Source organism: Oryx dammah, unplaced genomic scaffold, assembly GCF_014754425.2.
Source record: "Oryx dammah isolate SB20612 unplaced genomic scaffold, SCBI_Odam_1.1 HiC_scaffold_26, whole genome shotgun sequence".
Classification (NCBI taxonomy): Eukaryota; Metazoa; Chordata; class Mammalia; order Artiodactyla; family Bovidae; genus Oryx; species Oryx dammah.
The window spans coordinates 68,545,619-68,565,976 of NW_024070210.1; the positions used below are offsets into that span (position 1 = coordinate 68,545,619).

The window sequence follows — 20,358 nt, forward strand, 5'->3', positions numbered from 1 at the left end:
CAATTTCTATTAGGATTGACTGGTTTGATGTCCTTGCAGTCCAAGGGACTCTCAAGAGTCTGCTCCAACACCACAGATCAAAAGCATCAATTCTTCAGTGCTCAGCTTTCTTTATAGTCCAACTCTCACATCCATACATGACTACTGGAAAAACCATAGCTTCTACTAGATCAATCTTTGTTGGCAAAATAATGTCACTGCGTTTTAATATGCTGTCTAGGTTGGTCATAACTTTTCTTCCAAGGAGCAAGTATCTTTTAATTTCATGGCTGCAGTCATCATCTGCAGTGATTTCGGAGCTCAAAAAAATAAAGTCTTTCACTGTTTCCCAATCTGTTTGCCGTGAAGTAATGGGACCAAATGCCATGATCATCATTTTTTTATTCTGGAGTTTTAAGCCAGCTTTTTCACTCTCCTTTTTCACCTTCATCAAAAGGCTCTTTAGTTCCTCTTCACCTTCTGCCATAAGAGTGGTGTCATCTGCATATATGAGGTTATTGATATTTATCCCAGCAATCTAATTCCAGCTTGTGCTTCATCCAGCCCAGTGTTTCACATGATGCACTCTGCATACAAGGTAAAAAAGCATGATGACAGTATACAGACCTGACATACTCCTTTCCCAATTTGGAACCAGTCTGTTGTTTCAAGTCCAGTTCTAACTGTTTCTTCTTGAACTGCATACAGATATCTCAGGAGGCAAGTAAGGTGATTTGCTATTTCCATCTCTTTAATAATTTTTTATAGTCTGTTGTGATCCACAGAGTCAAAGGCTTTAGTGTAGTCAATAAAACAGAAGTAGATGTCTTTCTGGAATTCTCTTGCTTTTGCGATGATCCAATGGATATTGGCTATTTGATCTCTGGTTGCTCTAACTTTGCTAAATTCAGAACATCTGGAAGTTCATGGTTCACACACTGTTGAAGCCTCGCTTTGAGAATTTTGAGCATTATTTTGTTAGCATGTGAGATGAGTGCAGTTGTGCGATAGTTTGAACATTCTTTGGCATTGCCTTTGAGACTGGAATGAAAACTGACCTTTTCCAGTCCTGTGTCCACTGCTGAATATTCCAAATCTGCTGGCATATTCACTGCAGCACCTCCACATCATCATCTTTTAGGATCTGAAATAGCTCAACTGGAATTTCATCACCTCCACTAGCTTTGTTCTTAGTGATGCTTCCTAAGACCCACTTGACTTCACATTCCAGGATGTCTGGCTCTAGGTGAGTGATCACACCATCATGGTTATCTGGGTCATGAAGATCTTTTTCGTATAGTTCTTCTGTGTATTCTTGCCATCTCTTCTTAATATCTTCTGCTTCTGTTAGGTTCATACCATTTCTATCCTTTATTGTTCCCACCCTGCATGAAATGTTCTCTTGGTATCTCTAATTCTCTTGAAGAGATCTCTAGTCTTTCCCATCCTATTATTTCCCTTTATTTCTTCACATTGATCACTTAGGAAGGCTTTCTCATCTCTCCTTGCTATTCTTTGGAACTCTGCAACTATGCATTCAGATGGATGTATCTTTAATTTTCTCCTTTGCCTTTCACTTCTCTACTTTTCATAGCTATTTGTAAGGCCTCCTCAGACAACCATTTTGCCATGATGCATTTCTTTTTCTTGGGGATGGTTTTGATCACCACCTCCTGTACAGTGTTATGAACCTCTGTCCATAGTTCTTCAGGAACTCTGTCTATCAGATCTAATGTTTTGAATCTATTTGTCACTTCCACTGTATAATCATAAAGAATTTGATTTAGGTCATCCCTGAATGATCTAGCGGTTTTCCCTGCTGCTGCTAAGTTGCTTTAGTCGTGTCCGACTCTGTGCGACCCCATTGACGGGAGCCCACCAGGCTCCCCCGTCCCTGGGATTCTCCAGGCAAGAACACTGGAGTGGGTTGCCATTTCCTTCTCCAATGCATGAAAGTGAAAAGTGAAAATGAAGTCACTCAGTCGTGTCCAACTCCTAGCGACCCCATGGACTGTAGCCTACCGGGCTCCTCCATCCATGGGATTTTCCACGCAAGAGTACTGGAGTGGGGTGCCATCGCCTTCTCCAGCGGTTTTCCCTACTTTCTTCAATCTAAGTCTGACTTTTGCAATAAGGAATTCATGATCTGAACCACAGTCAACTCCCAGTCTTGCTTTTGCTGACTGTATAGAGCTTCTCCATCTACAGCTACAAAGGATATAATCAATCTGATTTTGGTATTGACCATCTGGTAATGTCCACGTATAGAGTCTTCTCTTGAGTTGTTGGAAAAGGGTGTTTGCTCTAACCAGTGCATTCTCTTGGCAAAACTCTGTAAGCCTTTGCCCTGCTTCATTTTGTCCTCCAAGGACAAACTTGACACTTATTCCAGATATCTCTTGAGTTCCTAATTTTGCATTCCAGTCCCTTTTTTTTTTTTTTGGTGTTAGCTCTAGAAGGTCTTGTAGTTCTTCATAGTAAAAAAGCACAAAAGTAATTTAATAGATGAACAAGCAGCGGTCCTGGAAAAAAGTTGGGCATTCATAGGCAAAAGAAATGAAAACTGACTTAACCATCATATATAAAAAATTACTTAAAATGGACTACAGCCTCAAATATGAAATGTAAAATTTTAAAACTTAAAATAGTATAAATCTTCAGGGACCCAGGGTAAGGAAATGCATTCTCTAATGTGACTCCAAAAACACAATCCATGAAAGGAAAAACAGATACACTGAACTTCATCAATTTAAACTTCGCTCTACAAAATATTCCATGAAGGTTAAAAAGACAATCTATAGACTGGGAGAAAATATTTGAAAATCATATATCCTGATAAAGGATTAGTATCTGGAAAATAAAAAGAGAAATTTTTGAAACACAGCAGCAAAAAAAAACAAACAATCCAATGAGAAAACAGGAAAAGGATACAAAGAGAGATTTCACCAAAGAAGATACAAATAACTACACAGAAAGATATTCAACCCTAACAATTATGGAAATGCAAATTAAAACTACAATGAGCTACCACTATGCACCTATCAACACAAATGAAAAACACTGACTACACAAAATGACTGTCGGACATGACTGAGTGCACATTCATTTACACATGTTCAGTTCAGGACTGCTCAGTCGTGTCCCACTCTTTGCCACCCCATGAATCGCAGCACACCAGGCCTCCCTGTCCATCATCATCAACTCCTGCAGTTCACTCAGACTCACATCCATCGAGTCCGTGATGCCATCCAGCCATCTCATCCTCTGTCGTCCCCTTCTCCTCCTGCCCCAATCCCTCTCAGCATCAGAGTCTTTTCCAATGAGTCAACTCTTCGCATGAGGTGGCCAAAGTACTGGAGCTTCAGCTTTAGCATCATTCCTTCCAAAGAAATCCCAGGGCTGATCTTCAGAATGGACTGGTTGGATCTCCTTGCAGTCCAAGGGACTCTCAAAGAGTCTTCTCCAACACCACAGTTCAAAAGCCTCAATTCTTTGGCATTCAGCTTTCTTCACAGTCCAACTCTCACATCCATACATGACCACTGGAAAAACCATAGCCTTGACTAGACAGACCTTTGTTGGCAAAGTAATGTCTCTGCTTTTCAGTATGCTATCTACGTTGGTCATAACTTTTCTTCCAAGGAGTAAGCGTCTTTTAATTTCATGGCTGCAGTCACCATCTGCAGTGATTTTGGAGCCCCAAAAAATAAAGTCTGACACTGTTTCCACTGTCTCCCCATCTATTTCCCATGAAGTGATGGGACCAGATGCCACGATCTTCGTTTTCTGAATGTTAGCCATTATAATAGCTTAATGGCAATGAGAATGTAATGGAAAGAATGTGAAATATATTACAATCAGGTATAAAAGGAAAAGATGAAGCCAAGATAATCATGAACCTCACTGACTAGATCAACCAATATAAATCAATAACTAAAGAGTGAAATGATGTTAATTCAAAACAAGTAATAGAGGAAGTAAATGAAAAAATGGCGTCACTGATTCAACTGACAGGAGTTTGAACAAACTCCAGGAGACAATTAAGGACAGGGATGCCTGGTATGCTGCAGTCCACGGGACTGCAAAGAATCAAACATGACTGAGCAACTGAACAACAACAATATGCAGGTTATTTTCAAATACCTTTTAATACTGATTTCTAATATAATTCCACAATGATAAAGAGAATAGACTCTGTATGATCTTTTGACCATGAAATTTTTGCACCTTGTTTTACATCCCTGGATATGTTCCAATGTCTTCTGCTTTATAGTCTATGGGAACTTGAATAGAATTTGCATCCTATTAAATGAATGTTTTATAAATCTTAATTATGTTGAATTGGTTCAGTGTTTTTTAGGTCTACTATATCCTTCTACTTTTCTGTTCACTCTACTAACTTTTGAGAGTTTGATATCAAAACGTCAACTGAAAATCTTATTTATCTACTTAGAAAAAGAATTGTAGTATATAGTAGAATTGTATCCATTAATAACTCTGTTCTGTATGTTCCAAGTCTCTGGTAAATGTGTTATCATACTTTCATAATTTAAAAAATAAAATATAAAAAAAATGAAAAAAATTAAGAGGAAGTATAGTGTCATCTGTAAAGAGAGTGCTGAAGTGCTAAGCTGATGTTTTCTAAAAAGAGGAAATAAAAGCAACCAGGAAGGTAATATGAGAATATTCTAAAATTTAAATTTTCAGGAAACCATACAGAGTGTGTACTACTTTTTTGCTCCCAAAGAAAGAGAATAGAAATACAGCAGGCACATTTCTTCCTCTTCAAAGAATATCGATAATAGTCAAGAATGAACTATTATCAAACTGCAGTGAGGTCACAAAATTCATCATTGTACAAAAAATTAGCCGTAGAATTTATTATCTTTTTCAATAGACTGACCCTAAAATGAATAGGTTATTCTGAACTAAATGAATATCATTATTAGCATTTCTTTCTATTATAACCCTTCAAAGCAAAACTGGTCTGCCCAAGGAGCTGCCTCCAACTCAAATTTCCTATTTGTCCATCTGTGATTCACCCGTGACAATAAAACAGAAATTGTTCCTGACATTATTATTTCCTCAAGACTAGCAAGATGGAGGGAGAAGCAAAGGCAACCCACTCCAGTATTCTTGCCTAGAGAATCTGTGGACAGAAGAGCCCGGTGGGCTGCTGTCCATAGTGTCACACAGAGCCGGACACAACTGAAGCAACTTAGCGTGGATGCGTGCATTAGAGAAGGAAATGGCAACCCACTCCAGTATTCTTGCCTGTAGAATCCCAGGGACAGAGGAGCCTGGTGGGCTGCCATCTATGGGGTCGCACAGAGTTGGACACGACTGAGGCAACTTAGCAGCAGCAATATGGATGTCCACATTCTCCATTTCAGATAAAACTTGCAATATGCTATCTTTCATAGTTATTTAGTTAATGGAAAAAGGGGGATAACATTTTCCCTAAGTTCAATGTATGCTTTTAGTGAACTATGAGTAATTCAGTAAGGCAGTATCACAGAAATGTTGCCCTTGGGAAACAAGCAGATAGATTCAAAGAAGTAGGGGTCAGATTATACAAGTTTATCATGGTGAAATTAAGGAGATGAAATTGTCTCTAGAAAACTGAGGGGAACTACTAAAGGAATTATCAGACACAAGCTTTAGAAAGTTCAGTATTGTAAGCAATAAAAAGTTAGAAAGAAGTAGAACTGTGCTTTGAAAAAATATTAGAAGCCTTTTCTGAACTGAGGTTTCTGTCTTCATTCATTTACATATCCCCAGTGCCTAGAACAGTGATATCTAGCAAATAGATGCTCAATAAATATTTATTACATGAAAGACTCATCTTTAAATACTGAACTTTCCCTTTTAGTGATGTGGATTCAGTGATATTCCTTTAGTGTAAGGTAAGATTAAAACTCAGCAACATATTGTCCACTGAAATATGTATAAATGGGTGGTTTAAATGATTTACAAGGATAATTCAGATTGGATTAAAAAAGAAATAAAAGATACTAAAGTCAGAAGAAATCTAGTGAAATGGGACACATGGATAATACAGTAAGCATGAAATTGTACAGAAAGGAGTGGGAAATAAAACAGAAATGACATGAAACCACAAAATTCCTCATATGGAAAAATTCTGGTAAGAAGCAGATCCAGAAGAGTAACCTGATGAAATGAAGACCAGAAGTAAAGTAAAGTAGCCAAGAAATGATATTGAGGGTCCGATGTGGAAAAGCTGGCATTGAGAGGGAATTTCTAAGATCCGTAGATGAAAATAAAAGCTAAAGGATGGTGTTGTGAATGGTACAGTGATTATCAATAAAAAATTTAAGTGTGTGGGTTATATAGAACTTTCTGTCAGGAGAATAAGGAACAAAATGCTGACACTACCTCTACGCCCAGCCCACTCATTTCCCTAACTCTCTAGTATTATGGTGAATAGGAGAACTGGTCTCTTTTGAGAGAGAGCTGCTGAGTCCTAAGGGGAGAGCTAATTAATGGAATTGGTTTTTAGAGGGGGAAGAGTACTGTGAAGGACTGAAGTTTCACAATGGAAAAATTCACAGTTGGCACAGTGGAAAAAGCTAAGTAGTAAACTGTTATTCTGTACTTTTATAAAGTTCAATACAAGGTACAAAGATGTTTCCCTGTTCTTTTGGGGCTTTCCATGGTGGTAAGAATGAGTCTCATTTTTAATAAAGCTACTGCTATGTTATAATCACTTTACTCTTTTTTCTAGAAAAGAAATACTCTAATTTTGCTTTAGGCTGTAATAACTGTAAGAAACTCCGTTTTTAAAAAGTTCAAAAGTTTTGGACTTCCCTGGTAGTCCAGTGGTTAAGAATCTGCCTGCCAATGCAGGGAACATTGGTTTGATCCCTGGTTGAGAAAGATTCCATATGCTGCGCGGCAACTAAGCCCATGCACCACAACTATTGAGCCTGAGTTCTACAGCCTGTGAGCCGCAAACCCTTGAGCCCACACTCTGCAACAAGAGGCCATCGCACGATAAGTCTGCATATGATAATTAAAGAGTAGCCCCTGCTCCTTGCAACTGGAGAAAGCCCATGCACAGCAACGAAGACCCAGTGCAACAAGAACAAAAATATTTTAAAATGTACCATTTTAAACAATATAACTATTATCTCACGTGTGTATGTTGTGTGTTAAATCACTTCAGTTGTGTCCAACTCTTTGCGACACTACGGACTGCAGCCTGCCCACGGGACTCCTCTATCCATGGGATTCTCCAGTCAAGAATACTGGAGTGAGTTGCCATTCCCTTCACCAGGGGATCTTCCCGACCCAGGTGTCTCTTACATCTCCTGCATTAGCAGGCAGGGTCTTTACCACTAGTGCCACATTTCATAGGCATTTAATTTTTATAAACCACTTTTTATCCACAACCTAATCATTAATCAAAAAATTACTTAATCTCCTTGGCAACTTTCTAAACTTGATATTTTCTATTTTTTCTTTCTTCAACTTATTATAAATTCTAAGTTTATAATGATAGCTATCTTCTAATTTACTTTAACATTACACCATGAATTCTTCCATTTTCCACAGAACATCTTAAGTAATCCAGGGGTTGTAGAGTCTGATTGTATCTTTCTACATAGCCTACTTCACTTTCATCATCTCTCGGCACAGTGTGCTTTAAAAAACACAATGACATTAATTAGTGAATTTAGAGTATTTTACTGTCCTACTACAAAAGGTTAAGAATGGCTGATTTAGATCCCCAAAGTTATTTAAAACTTTGTTTAGCAGGAAATATTTTAGCAAAATTTTGATATCATTACTGAAAGTTTATGATAAACTTTATAAGTAAAGTTTACTTATAAAGACTTTAAAATGTGCTATAATTTAATGTTTTAGATTTTCTAATCACATACAATTCAACTAAAAATGGTCAAATAATTTAACCTATATATACTGTAAGTTGATAAAATGTCAGTCTATAAAATAAAAATGTCACACTAATAGAGAAGAGCAACTATGTAAAAGTGAATACAAAAGAGTTTCTATCATGGGGAATCTAAAGCTCTATAGTAAAGATCTATACAAATTAACAGTTAAGTTTTAGTTGGCATTTAAGGGAGAAATCAAAGCTATAAAGGTTTAGAAGGAAACACAGGATAAAACTCATACATATCAAGAAAAGGGTTCTGAGAATCTATGCTTGTCAGAGACCATTCTATATATCTATCTCCAAGTGTCTGGGAGAAAGATAGTACTTTCATTATCTTGGGCTATACCATCAAACCCTAGTGTTTTTTAAAATTTCTCTGAATTACCAACAAAGTATGAAAGCCAATTACATAAAGCAGTGCTTTCCAACTTTTTCCTCAGGCGTACTCTGAAAAACAACAATTATAAGGCAACCAGGAAAGAGGAGGAACCTCAGTGGTTAAGAGGTAACCAGCCTGGGCAGCTCCTGCCACTTATATCTATTCATGGCATACAGCTTGGGAAGCTCTAATGTAGATCATTAAAAGGTCAACTTGGAAATAAACTTACAAAAACAAGCAAGTTATAGGCAAGCATCATAGGAAATAATTTCAGTTCACTCTGAATAAATGAATGAATGAGTACCAAGCCAATTATACAAAATGTCACCTTTCTGGAAAAATCCTGATCAGCTTTCTCTTGATTTGTGTTCCTTTTCTTATTAAAACAAAACAAACAAACAAAAAAGAGTGAAATATAACTCTCTGGGAAGCATAACAGGACATTTTTAGAACAAGTACTATAAACCTAAGACTGGAAAACTTTCTACCAAATACTTCTTTCACTCTTCAGAAAAGTTGTCTTTCATCTTCACCACTGTTACCATTATTTTGACTATACGCCCTCTTTAAAATATCTAGTGTTTATTAGCTATGCCAGTGGCTATAGGCACTTCATTAATAATTATCTATTCTTTCTTAAAAGGCCTAAGTTTTTTCCTGAGGTATGAGGGGCAGGTATCTTACTTTATTTCTAGAATTCATCCAAGGTAGAGGATTCTAAGATGTCACCAACAGACAAAATGAACAGAGAACAGAGTTTTTTTTAGCAGTATCTTTTAAATGATTATTATACAGGAACAGTATTAAAATGCAGTTATCATCAAGAAGGATTTTAAAGAAAACTATCATTAACTTGGGAAGACTTTGCAAACTTACGGATTCAACCATCACAGTGAACATCTTTTTTATATTACTAGAACCCAGAAAAATGGATTAAAATAAAACCAATCGGTAAAAATATCTATAGAAATGGACATTAATGACCTCAAAATGTAGTGAAAACGAATACATACTTCAATTCTATAACTGCTTCAGAAGTATCTTAGAAGTGTATTATGCAGCAGAGGGGGCCAATTAATCTGCTTATATCAATGTCACTGTCCCATTTGTCTTGAGACTTCACAAAACTGCTATCTCCAATTTATAGTCATGTATTATTGCTCTGCCTTTGATCATACGATTTGAGCATACAATTCAAATGCTTTATTATAGCTATTCCCTACAGAAATAAAGCAATCCTACACAGATACATTTATCATTCCTATTTCACAAATAGTAAGGTTTCTCAAGAAGAAACGGCTAACTGAAACAACAGCTAGGATTCCTAAGTCAGTGTTTCCATCAAAAGGACCTATTTTCTTATTAGTTTACTATTTTACACCTTAGGATTCCATTAAAGGCAGTTTTTAATGTCTCATCACAGAAAGTAAGTTTGGATTATGTCCAAATCCCAGGCTTATTCTAAGCTTTATGTCAAAAATCACACTCTGAGCAACCACCTGAAACATCAATCTGAGCTTATTCACTGACTAGCTTTCACTCCTAGCGATGCAGATTTGGTTCCTTATTTAATTATCTTCAAGTAAACTGTCCACATTCATTAATATGGCCAATACAGTAGTCCCTTGGTATCCATAGGGGACTGGTTCCAGTATCTGCCTTGTCTGTTTGGCCCCTGCTGACACCAAAATCTGCAGATGCTGAAGTTCTTTCACATAATGGCATTGAATTTGCATATAACCATATGCATCCCATCTCCCATATATTTTAAATGATTCTCCAAATTATTGGTAATACCAAATACAAAGTAAATGCTATGTAAATAGTTGGCAGCACAAGACAAATTCAGGTTTCACTTTTTGGAATCTTTTTCCAAACATTTTCCATCTGTGGTTGTTTGAATCCACAGATGTGAAACCTATGGATATGTAGGGCTGACTGGGTTGTTTCATTTTGATTTTTTTCTTTCTCTATTTCATATCTAGGTCATCATTCCATGTTCTTATGCTTTCTCAGCAAGATGTTTTTCTCCAATTCTTTCTCCACCTTTGATATCTTTCTTCTCTTTTTCCATCTTTACTATTAAGAAATACCTTTGTGTGCTGCGTATCAAGTCACTTTAGTCGTGTCTGACTTCACTATCCTATGAACTGTAGCCCATCAGGTTCCTCTCTCCATGGGGTTCTCCAGACAAGAATACTGGAGTGGGCTGCCATGCCCTCGTCCAGAGGATCTTTCTGACCCAGGGATCGAACCCACATCTCTTATGTCTCCTGCAACTGGCAGGTGGGCTCTTTAACCACTTAGACTATGACTGTTTTACTCAGTTTCTAAAATCTACAACTTCTCCAACAACACTTCCCAGTCATCAATAGCTCAGACAAAAAGCATTACATGTAAGTACAGGGCACCATGGGCTCTTTCTTAGAAGTCTACAGGCTATATTCTAAATAAGCATCAGTATATGCTGGCCACTGTGTTATCCAAGGTCAGAACCACATTTAAATATTTACACTTTTAGAGATGACATGTTAAAACTTTTTTATATGTACTTCTGACTTCAACTGGGATTTCTTATAAGCCTAAAACCACATTCTGATTAACTGAGATACACCATCAGAAGGGAATCCTAAATTCGTAAAAAATTAAGAGTTAAAAGTCTTTCAAGATGATTTAGGGAAGTCATTAAATCAGATTTAACTGAGACAGAAACTGGAGCACAGACAAGTTAGCTAACCTTTTAAATTACTGAAATAATTCAGGAGTAAAAAATATGCAGAAACCAAGAATCAAAATTAAAAGTAGGTTTTATTCAAAATATTTATATATGAAAATTATTCAAAACTTAAAACACATTTTCCATAGAAATAATATTATAGATGCTGAATGAGCTCACAAAGCAGTCTACAAATATTTATTAATAGTTAAAGGGAATTCTAGCTATTTTCAAGAGCCTTGGAAATTTTGAGCACTTTATTCTCATTTTCTAAGTTCTGGTTGATGCAGGAATGACATTAACATTTCTCAGCTTTTCAGATATGATTGTTTTTCGGCTCATAAATGAAATAAAGGAGAAACAGTTTTCTACACTAATTAAGAGAGTAGATGCCTAACATTACCAAAGGTTGGATTCAAAATTTAAAACATATGAATTTAAGGAAACACTTATATGTGTGGAAGATAGTAGAGTTATAACCTAGGATGGCCACCTACTAGTCACATGATGAGCCTAGGTTGATAGGGGATGAAGGGAGCAAGAATCTGAGAACACAAGAGTCTAGAGTAGGGGCCAGATATCTACAGCTACTCAACTCTATCACTGCAGTGTGAAAGCAGCCACAGACAAAACGTTAACAAATGAGCTTGGCGGCTGCTGCTGCTAAGTTGTTTCAGTCGTGTCTGACTCTATGTGACCCCACGAGACGGCAACCCACCAGGCTCCCCCGTCCCTGGGATTCTCCAGGCAAGAACACTGGAGTGGGTTGCCATTTCCTTCTCCAATGCATGAAAGTGAAAAGTGAAAGGGAAGTCGCTCAGTCAATGTTTCAATAAAATTTTTTATGGACACTGAAATTTGAATTTCATGTTCATAAAATCATGACTGATTTTTTTTCAGTCATTTAAACATGCAAAATGCATTCTTAATTCATGGGCTGTACAAAAATACATGACAGGCCTGGATTTGGCCTGTGGACTATAGTGCCAATCTCCAATTTAAGTAACAGTGGGGAGAAGGCAAGGAAGTGCACCTGGTTTAAAACTAGGCGGGACTATTCATGAATGTTCTTACATTAAACCTAATCAGAAAAGCAGCTCCCCTTTAACATGTGTACATTAATACCAGTCCCAGGTGCAAAGAAAACAGGCATATTGTGCTGTCTTTAACTTTAACAGTTATAGAAACAATCATCAATCCAGGACAAAAACAATTTCCATAAATAACAGTATACCAATCATAATTTTACATAGAGAATTCATTCTGTACAACTTAAAATTATAGCAAAAGATGCATTATTCATTACCATTTTGTCCCTGAGTCGCTCTCCACGGATAAAAAAGTCAGCACAGCCATTCTCTTCCTGGTGAGGGACTTTGAAGACAGTGACGCAGCTTAGTCCACTCCCTCCAAGTGTTAACCATCCACCACTTGAGTCATCCCAGGTCATCACCACAGCTCGCACTCGTGCATAACTATTACTAAAATAGATGCAAAGATTAGAAATTAGCTTTTCCATAAACAAAAAACCAGCCAATATGTCAGTCTTCTTTGAGAAACCAAAGACCACATCACTTAACGCGTGGCACCTAAGTGTTTACTACTTCCATGACAGTCCAGAGAAAGTAATCTAATTGAAAAAGGTCAAAACCCAGAGTAACCAACTTAGAGGTTAACTTTTATTTTGAAGACCAATCTCACAATAAAAGACTACTCTTATTCTACCACTTGAGTAGTTCAAGCAAATCTGATTGCCATGGAACAAGTCATGAAGGATCTAAAGACAAACTACAGAGGCTACCATCAAACTTGTCTATGTATGTCCATCTCCTAGCATATAACCAGACAAAATACTGTTGTGTTCTAGCACATTTAATTGTGACATCTCTATGCTTGTAACATTTCTGAAATATATGATAAATAAAATGCTGAAACAAACATGCTTAGCTCAGATACATTTTCAATTTTTTCCTAACAATTAGAAATCTAAACCACACAAACATATATAAAGAAATGTTTTGTTTTATTAACCCATCAGGCAAATTGGTCTTTTCATCCTTTCTTTTTGGAAAACTATTCTTGAGGTACACCACATTCCAGTTCCATTCAGAATTATTTCCCAATATTCCACAACTATTTTTTACATAAAATCTAAGAAATGTTTCATATAGTAATGTTCTAGATAACTGACATCTAAGCATTTTAGTTCTAAAACTTCTAATATAATAATCATTATATTCTTTCTAAAAGTCAAATATCTTGCCAATTTCTTAGAAAATTACACTGAGTTTCTTAGAAAATTACACTGAAAATTAAACATGTCTTGGTTATTACAACTATCAACTGAGGTTCAACATAATAATTCTGTGCTACTTAATATCTCTGAATGTTCTTTGCCAGTTGTCACTTCTGTTGTTAGAGTGCCTGTCTGAGACCCACTCCTTGCTTTTTTTCTACTTTATATATTGACATTTATTTGACTGAGGTGTATACTCTACATATAATCACATATATTAAGTATAAAATTTCACATATTCTGACAAACATACACATCTACACAACCAATATCAAGATATAGAACATTTTCATGACTCCAGAAAATTCCCTGAGGCCTCCTGCCCATCAAGTAGGTAACCAAGGTAACCAATGTTATACTTGGTTTCCAGTATATACATTAGTTTTGCCTGCTCTGGGCCTTCTTATGTATGGAATCAAACAGAATCACCACTTGTATCCTCCCTTTCTATCTGACTTCTTTCACTTATTCTCTTGTCATATTAGGGCTTCATTCTCTGTTAACACTAAGTAGTCAGTCCTCTCACTGAACAAGTAAACATGCATCACAATTCATGTATTCTTTCTTACGCTGATAAGCATTTGAAATGTTCTGAGGTGTTGGCTATTATGAATAAGGCTTTTATAAACATTCTTATATGTTTTTTGTAGGCATGTTTTCATTCTCTTGAATAATTACCTAGGGATGGAATTGATGAGTCATAGGGGAGTATATGTAACTATATAAGAAACTGTTTTCCAAGGTGACTGGACTGTTACATTCCTATCAACAATATAGTTTCAGTTACTCCACATCTGTGCCAACATTTGGTATTTTCAACTTTTTAAACTGTACTCACTGTTGTAAGTATAAAGTGGTAACCCACTATGATTTTAATATATATTTTCCATGATGAATGCATGACATTGTACATTTTTTTCATATGCTGGCTAGCCATTTGTATGCCTTCTTTTAAAGTCACTTATTTTGTATTATGTTGTCTTTTATTACTGATTTTTAGAAGTTCTTCATATTTCATAATACAAGTAGTTTTCTGTCAGAGAGTTGTATTCTTTTAAAGTTGCACAGTGTTGGTTGAGTAAGAAGTCTAAAGTCAAACTTAAGTTGGATCCTAGCTCAGCATCTTACCTATATGTCCTTGAGAGAGTTACAATAGCCACTTTTAATAAACTAAAACAAAGCCTAACACCTAATAAACACCATGTATTATTGTGCTTAGTCGCTCAGTAGTATGAGACTCTGTATAATTGTTTTAAGTTTATTATTAGTACTACAACAAAGATTTTAAAATTGAAGTATTTGTCATACTGGTAATTCAAAGCCAGGTAGGAGGTGGGGGAAAAAAAATTGCAAATTCAAACATAACTCTATTAATTACTAGGGTCAAAATAATTCTTTGGAAAGAAATTCTAAAAGTCTTTAAATTTACATATGACCATTCTAAGCTTTTTATGATTCAGTTATTTACAGGCTCTGATTCCTATCTGGGCTCAACTGTTAACAATCTTCCATTCAGAGAACTGGCCAGAGGAGGTATGGGTATATAAAGACCGGACTGAATTAGGTAACTAATTCTAATGCTCCTCATGGGCTGAGCTGGAACAAGTACCATCCCAAGAAGCTTGGCGGGATAGAAGTAATAGTAAATGAAGGTTATTTGGTTAACCAAGAATTTAATCTAAGGATATCCCAGAAACATAGCACATTATCATAGACATATTTGGTTCAAATTAAATATTTGTGAATTGAACTCATGCATTTAAAGCTCAGCACATTTGAGGTTCAGTGAAGTTACACATTCAAGGTGGAACTCGGATCAAAACCAAAATTCAAGTTCCCAATAATCATTTAAGTGTTTATTTCACTACAGGATCCTGACTCTTTCTTCTCACCTGATTATGTAGTAAACCGGAAACTGAGAATTTTATACTAGATTCTGCAAGACTGGAGAAACCTAAGGAGTAAAATAACCCAATTGAGAAGATCAGAGTATATTTTAACTTCAGAGTGCAGAAGCAGTTATCCTCTTCAGAGCACAGACTTATTTTATCATCTGTGATTATTACCAATTCTCATTTACAATCTGTATAATGCTTCTTAGCGTACTTTATATTTTAAAAATATAAAACTGTAAGATTATTAGAAAATACATAAAAACACTACCAGTTATTTTAGGATGGTAAAATTAAGTATTTTCCTTTCATTTCTTAGTTTCTCCAAAAATTATTGTATATTTAGGTTCAGTCACTCAGTCATGTCTGACTCTTTGCAATCCCACGAACCGCAGCATGCCAGGCTTCCCTGTCCATCACCAACTCCCGGAGTCCACCCAAACCCATGTCCATTGAGTCGGTGATGCCATCCAACCACCTCATCCTCTGTCGTCCCCTTCTCCTCCTGCCCTCAATCTTTTCCAACATCAGCGTCTTTTCAAATGAGTCAGCTCTTTGCATCACATGGCCAAAGTACTGGAGTTTCAGCTTCAGCATCATTCCTTCCAATGAACACCCAGGACTGATCTCATTTAGGATGGACTGGTTGGATCTCCTTGCAGTCCAAGGGACTCTCAAGAGTCTTCTCCAACACCACACTTCAAAAGCATCAGTTCTTCAGTGCTCAGCTTTCTTTATAGTCCAACTCTCACATCCATACATGACCACTGGAAAAACCATAGCCTTGACTAGATGGACCTTTGTTGGCAAAGTAATGTCTCTGCTTTCTAATATGCTGTCTAGGCTGGTCATAACTTTCCTTCCAAGGAGTAAGTTTCTTTTAATTTCATGGCTGCAGTCACCATCTGCAGTGATTTTGGAGGCCCCAAAATAAAGTCTGACCCTGTTTCCACAGTTTCCCCATCTTGTTGCCATGAAGTGATGGGACCAGATGCCATGGTCTTCGTTTTCTGAATGTTGAACTTTAAGCCAACTTTTTCACTCTCTTCTTTCACTTTCATCAAGAGGCTCTTTAGCTCTTCTTCATTTTCTGCCATAAGGGTGTTGTCATCTGCATATCTGAGGTGACTGATATTTCTCCCAGCAATCTTGATTCCAGCTTGTGTTTCTTCCAGCCCAGTGTTTCTCATGATGTACTCTGAATAGAAGTTAAATAAGCAGGGTGACAATATACAGCCTTCATGTACTACTTTTCCTATTTGGAACCAGTCTCTTGTTCCATGTCCAGTTCTAACTGTTGCTTCCTGACCTGCATAAGGTTTCTCAAGAGGCAGGTCAGGTGGTCTGGTATTCCCATCTCTTTCAGAATTTTCCACAGTTTCTTGTGATCCACACAGTCAAAGGCTTTGGCATAGTCAATAAAGCAGAAATAGATGTTTTTCTGGAACTCTCTTGCTTTTTCCATGATCCAGCAGATGTTGGCAATTTGATCTCTGGTTCCTCTGCCTTTTCTAAAACCAGCTTGAACATCTGGAAGTTCACGGTTCACATATTGCTGAAGCCTGGCTTGGAGAATTTTGAGCATTACTTTACTAGTGTGTGAGATGAGTGCAAATGGGTGCTAGTTTGAGCATTCTTTGGCACTGGAATGAAAACTGACCTTTTCCAGTCCTGTGGCCACTGCTGAGTTTTCCAAATTTGCTGGCATATTGAGTGCAGCACTTTGACAGCATCATCTTTCAGGATTTGAAATAGCTCAACTGGAATTCCATCACCTCCACTAGCTTTGTTCGTAGTGATGCTTTCTAAGGCCCACTTTACTTCACATTCCAAGATGTCTGGCTCTAGGTGAGTGATCACACCATCATGGATATCTGGGTCATGAAGATCTTTTTTGTACAGTTCTTCTGTGTATTCTTGCTACCTCTTCTTAGTATCTTCTGCTTCTGTCAGGTCCATACCATTTCTGTCCTTTATTGAGCCCATCTTTGCATGAAATGTTCCCTTGGTATCTCTAATTTTCTTCAAGAGATCTCTAGTCTTTCCTGTTCTACTGTTTTCCTCTATTTCTTTGCATTGATTGCTAAGGAAGGCTTTCTTATCTCTCCTTGCTATTCTCTGGAACTCTGCATTCAAATGGGTAAAACTTTCTTCTTCTCCTTTGCTTTTCATTTCTCTTCTTTTCACAGCTATTTGGAAGGTCTCCTCAGACAGCCATTTTGCTTTTTTGCATTTCTTTTTCTTTGGGATGGTCTTGATCCCTGTTTCCTGTACAATGTCATGAACCTCTGTCCATAATTCATCAGGCACTCTATCAGATCTAGTCCCTTAAATCTTTAATTAATATTGATAAAAGTAATTTAAATAAATTAAAACTCACATTTTAACTATATCTTGGCTTTACTCAAAATACTGTAAAATTTTAGAATGTTACTTATAAGTGTAAGAATATGTTTTAAACAAAAGAATTCCTGACATAATTCCCCTCACTATTCCCAATTTGTTTTTGTTTTATCAAAGTGCCACCTAAAAGAGATGTGTTGCCCTTTCTAGGAAAGTTAGATAAAATAAACATTTCATTACTGAAAAAATAAGGTTGCCTAATTCATAGTTCACCTTAATACAACAAAGAGGTTTTAAAGCTGGCTAATAACTTACATAAACCTTTTTTTGAATCTCATGTTTTCAACCATACCAAATAAATAACTGTTTCCCTTAGTAATCCAAGTTGATCATTCAAACTTTAAAGTACTCCAGAAGCTTATGTAAATAAATTTGTATTTCCTATACAAACATCAGCTTATAAGTAAACAGCTCAGCTTTCAAGTTTAAGACCTAAGACTAGAACACTTAACACAAAAATTTTCAAGCTGTTTAGTAAATGTTGGGGTGGCGGGCGGGGGCGGGGAGTTGACAGACCTTCCCAGGTGCCAGTTAAATCTTTTCACCTGTGCTTTTAATCGCATAACCTCCTTGCTTTCAAATGTCATCTTCTTTTCCCACATAAAATCACTAACTCTTTTGTTTCAAATATGCAACCACTCCCAAAGACATTAGTGGCTGCTTTTACAAACTTTATCATACTCTGCCTTGTAGCATATAAAAATCTGTTTGTAGTCCACTCATTAGATAAATGTGACTTAAGAGCAAGGAATGAAATCAGTCTCCTATTTAAAATAACAATAAATGCTTTTTTTTTTTTTTTGGTCACAAAAACAATAGATGCCCACTCTAGTAAATGTGGAAAATAAAGAAAAATAGTATTTGCCATCATGGAATTAAAATTCTAGCATTTGTTGGGTTTTACTCTCTCTGGTATCATATTTGCAATCTGTTAGTCTCTTGAGACAACAGCTGCTACTTGACAATATACTCTTATTGTCAAAATCTCAGAATTTCATTCTGGATCTTCTTTAAAATAGTTGAAAAGCATTTCCTCCCACTGATTTATCTAAAAAGTTGAAGAGGATGTGGAGAAAAGGAACCCCTGTATACTGCTGGTAGGGATGTAAACTGGTGCAGCCACTATAGAAACTAGTATGGAGGAAACTAAAAAACTAAAAATAGAACTACCATATAATCCATTCCTGGGTATATACCTGGAAAAATGAATACACTAATTTGAAAAAGTACATGTACCCCAATGATCACAGCAGCAGTATTTACAATAGCCAAGACACAGAAGCAACCCAACTGTGCCCATTAACAATACAACTAGATTAAGAAGAGACTGTGTGTGTATATAATATATATAGCATATATACACTTCTCAGGTGGCACTTTATCACTAAGAATCAGGCTGCCAATGCAGGAGACACAAGAAGGACGGATCCACAGATGTGTATAGCGGACTTCTGGACTCAGAGGGAGAGGGAGAGGGTGAGATGATTTGGGAGAATGGCATTGAAACATGTATAATATCATGTAAGAATCGAATCGCCAGTCTATGTCCGATGCAGGATACGGCATGCTTGGGGCTGGTACACGGGGATGACCCAGAGAGATGTTGTGGGGAGACGGGTGGGAGGGGGGTTCATGTTTGGGAACGCACGTACACCCGTGGTGGATTCATGTCAATGTATGGCAAAACCAATACAGAATTGTAAAGTAAAATAAAAAATAAATAAATAAGAAGGACGGATTTGATCCTGAGGTCAGAAAGACCCCCTGGAGTAGGAAATGCAACTCACTGCAGTATTCTTGCCTAGAAAATTTCATAGACAGAGAAACCTGATGGCAGTCCATGGGAATAGGACATGATGGAGCAACTGAGTGTTCATGCACGCACACACACACACACATATTATATATAAAAAAGAATATAACTCAGTCATAAAATAGTAAAATAATGTCATCTGCAGCAGACTCACAGATACAGAAAACAAACTTGTGGTTACCAAAGGGGAGAGGGAAGGACAAATTAGGGTATAGGATTAACAGATACAAACTACTATATGTAAAACAAATAAGCAACAAGGATATACTGAATAGTGCAGGGACATATACACATTATCATGTAATAATCTATATGAAATATAATCTACAAAAACACTGAATCACTACACTGTGTATCTGAAACTAACATAGTATTATAACTGAACTACATGTCAATTAGGAACTTCCCTAGTGGTCCAGTAATTAAGATGTCACACTGTACCAAAGGGGGCATTGGTTTGATCCCTGGTTGGGGAACTAAGATCCCACATGCCACATGGCTTAGCAAAAAATACAAGAATAAACAAACAAAAAAACCCCAAAACAAAAACAAAGCAAACAAAATGTCAATTTTAAAAAAGCTTGCTGTTTCAAAAACAAATAAATAAAAAGTCAAATATGACAACAACTATTTAATATTACTTTCCAAAATGGATAAAAACTAAAGTTCTATTTATTTGTCCCTTTGGTATTGGACTACATAATAACCACTTTTCAACTCAAGTTTTCATTCTAATGAAATGAAGAAGCTCTTGCAATAAATTGCTTGGTTTCCCTTATCTCATGCAAAATCTAAACTGTATCTCAACCATTAATTTCTGATCTTATTTGAATAACTACATCAAATATATCCTTCACTCACAGTAGGGGAATTGGACAATTAATGCAGAAGTCTAAATGAGAGGTAATGTGTAACTGAACTAAGATGATGATAACAGACAAAAGAGGAATGGACTGATG

At 36.6% G+C, this 20,358-nt stretch overlaps 1 protein-coding gene across 1 annotated transcript in view; it reads right to left on the reverse strand.

Moving 5' to 3' along the window:
- SPRED1 (sprouty related EVH1 domain containing 1) overlaps positions 1 to 20,358 on the reverse strand; it is a 116,449-nt gene that overhangs the window by 44,036 nt on the left and 52,055 nt on the right. Inside the window, exon 2 of the mRNA XM_040226971.1 lies at positions 12,302 to 12,476. Within this exon, the coding sequence (XP_040082905.1) occupies positions 12,302 to 12,476 (175 nt within the window). The remainder of the gene's footprint in view (positions 1 to 12,301; positions 12,477 to 20,358) is intronic.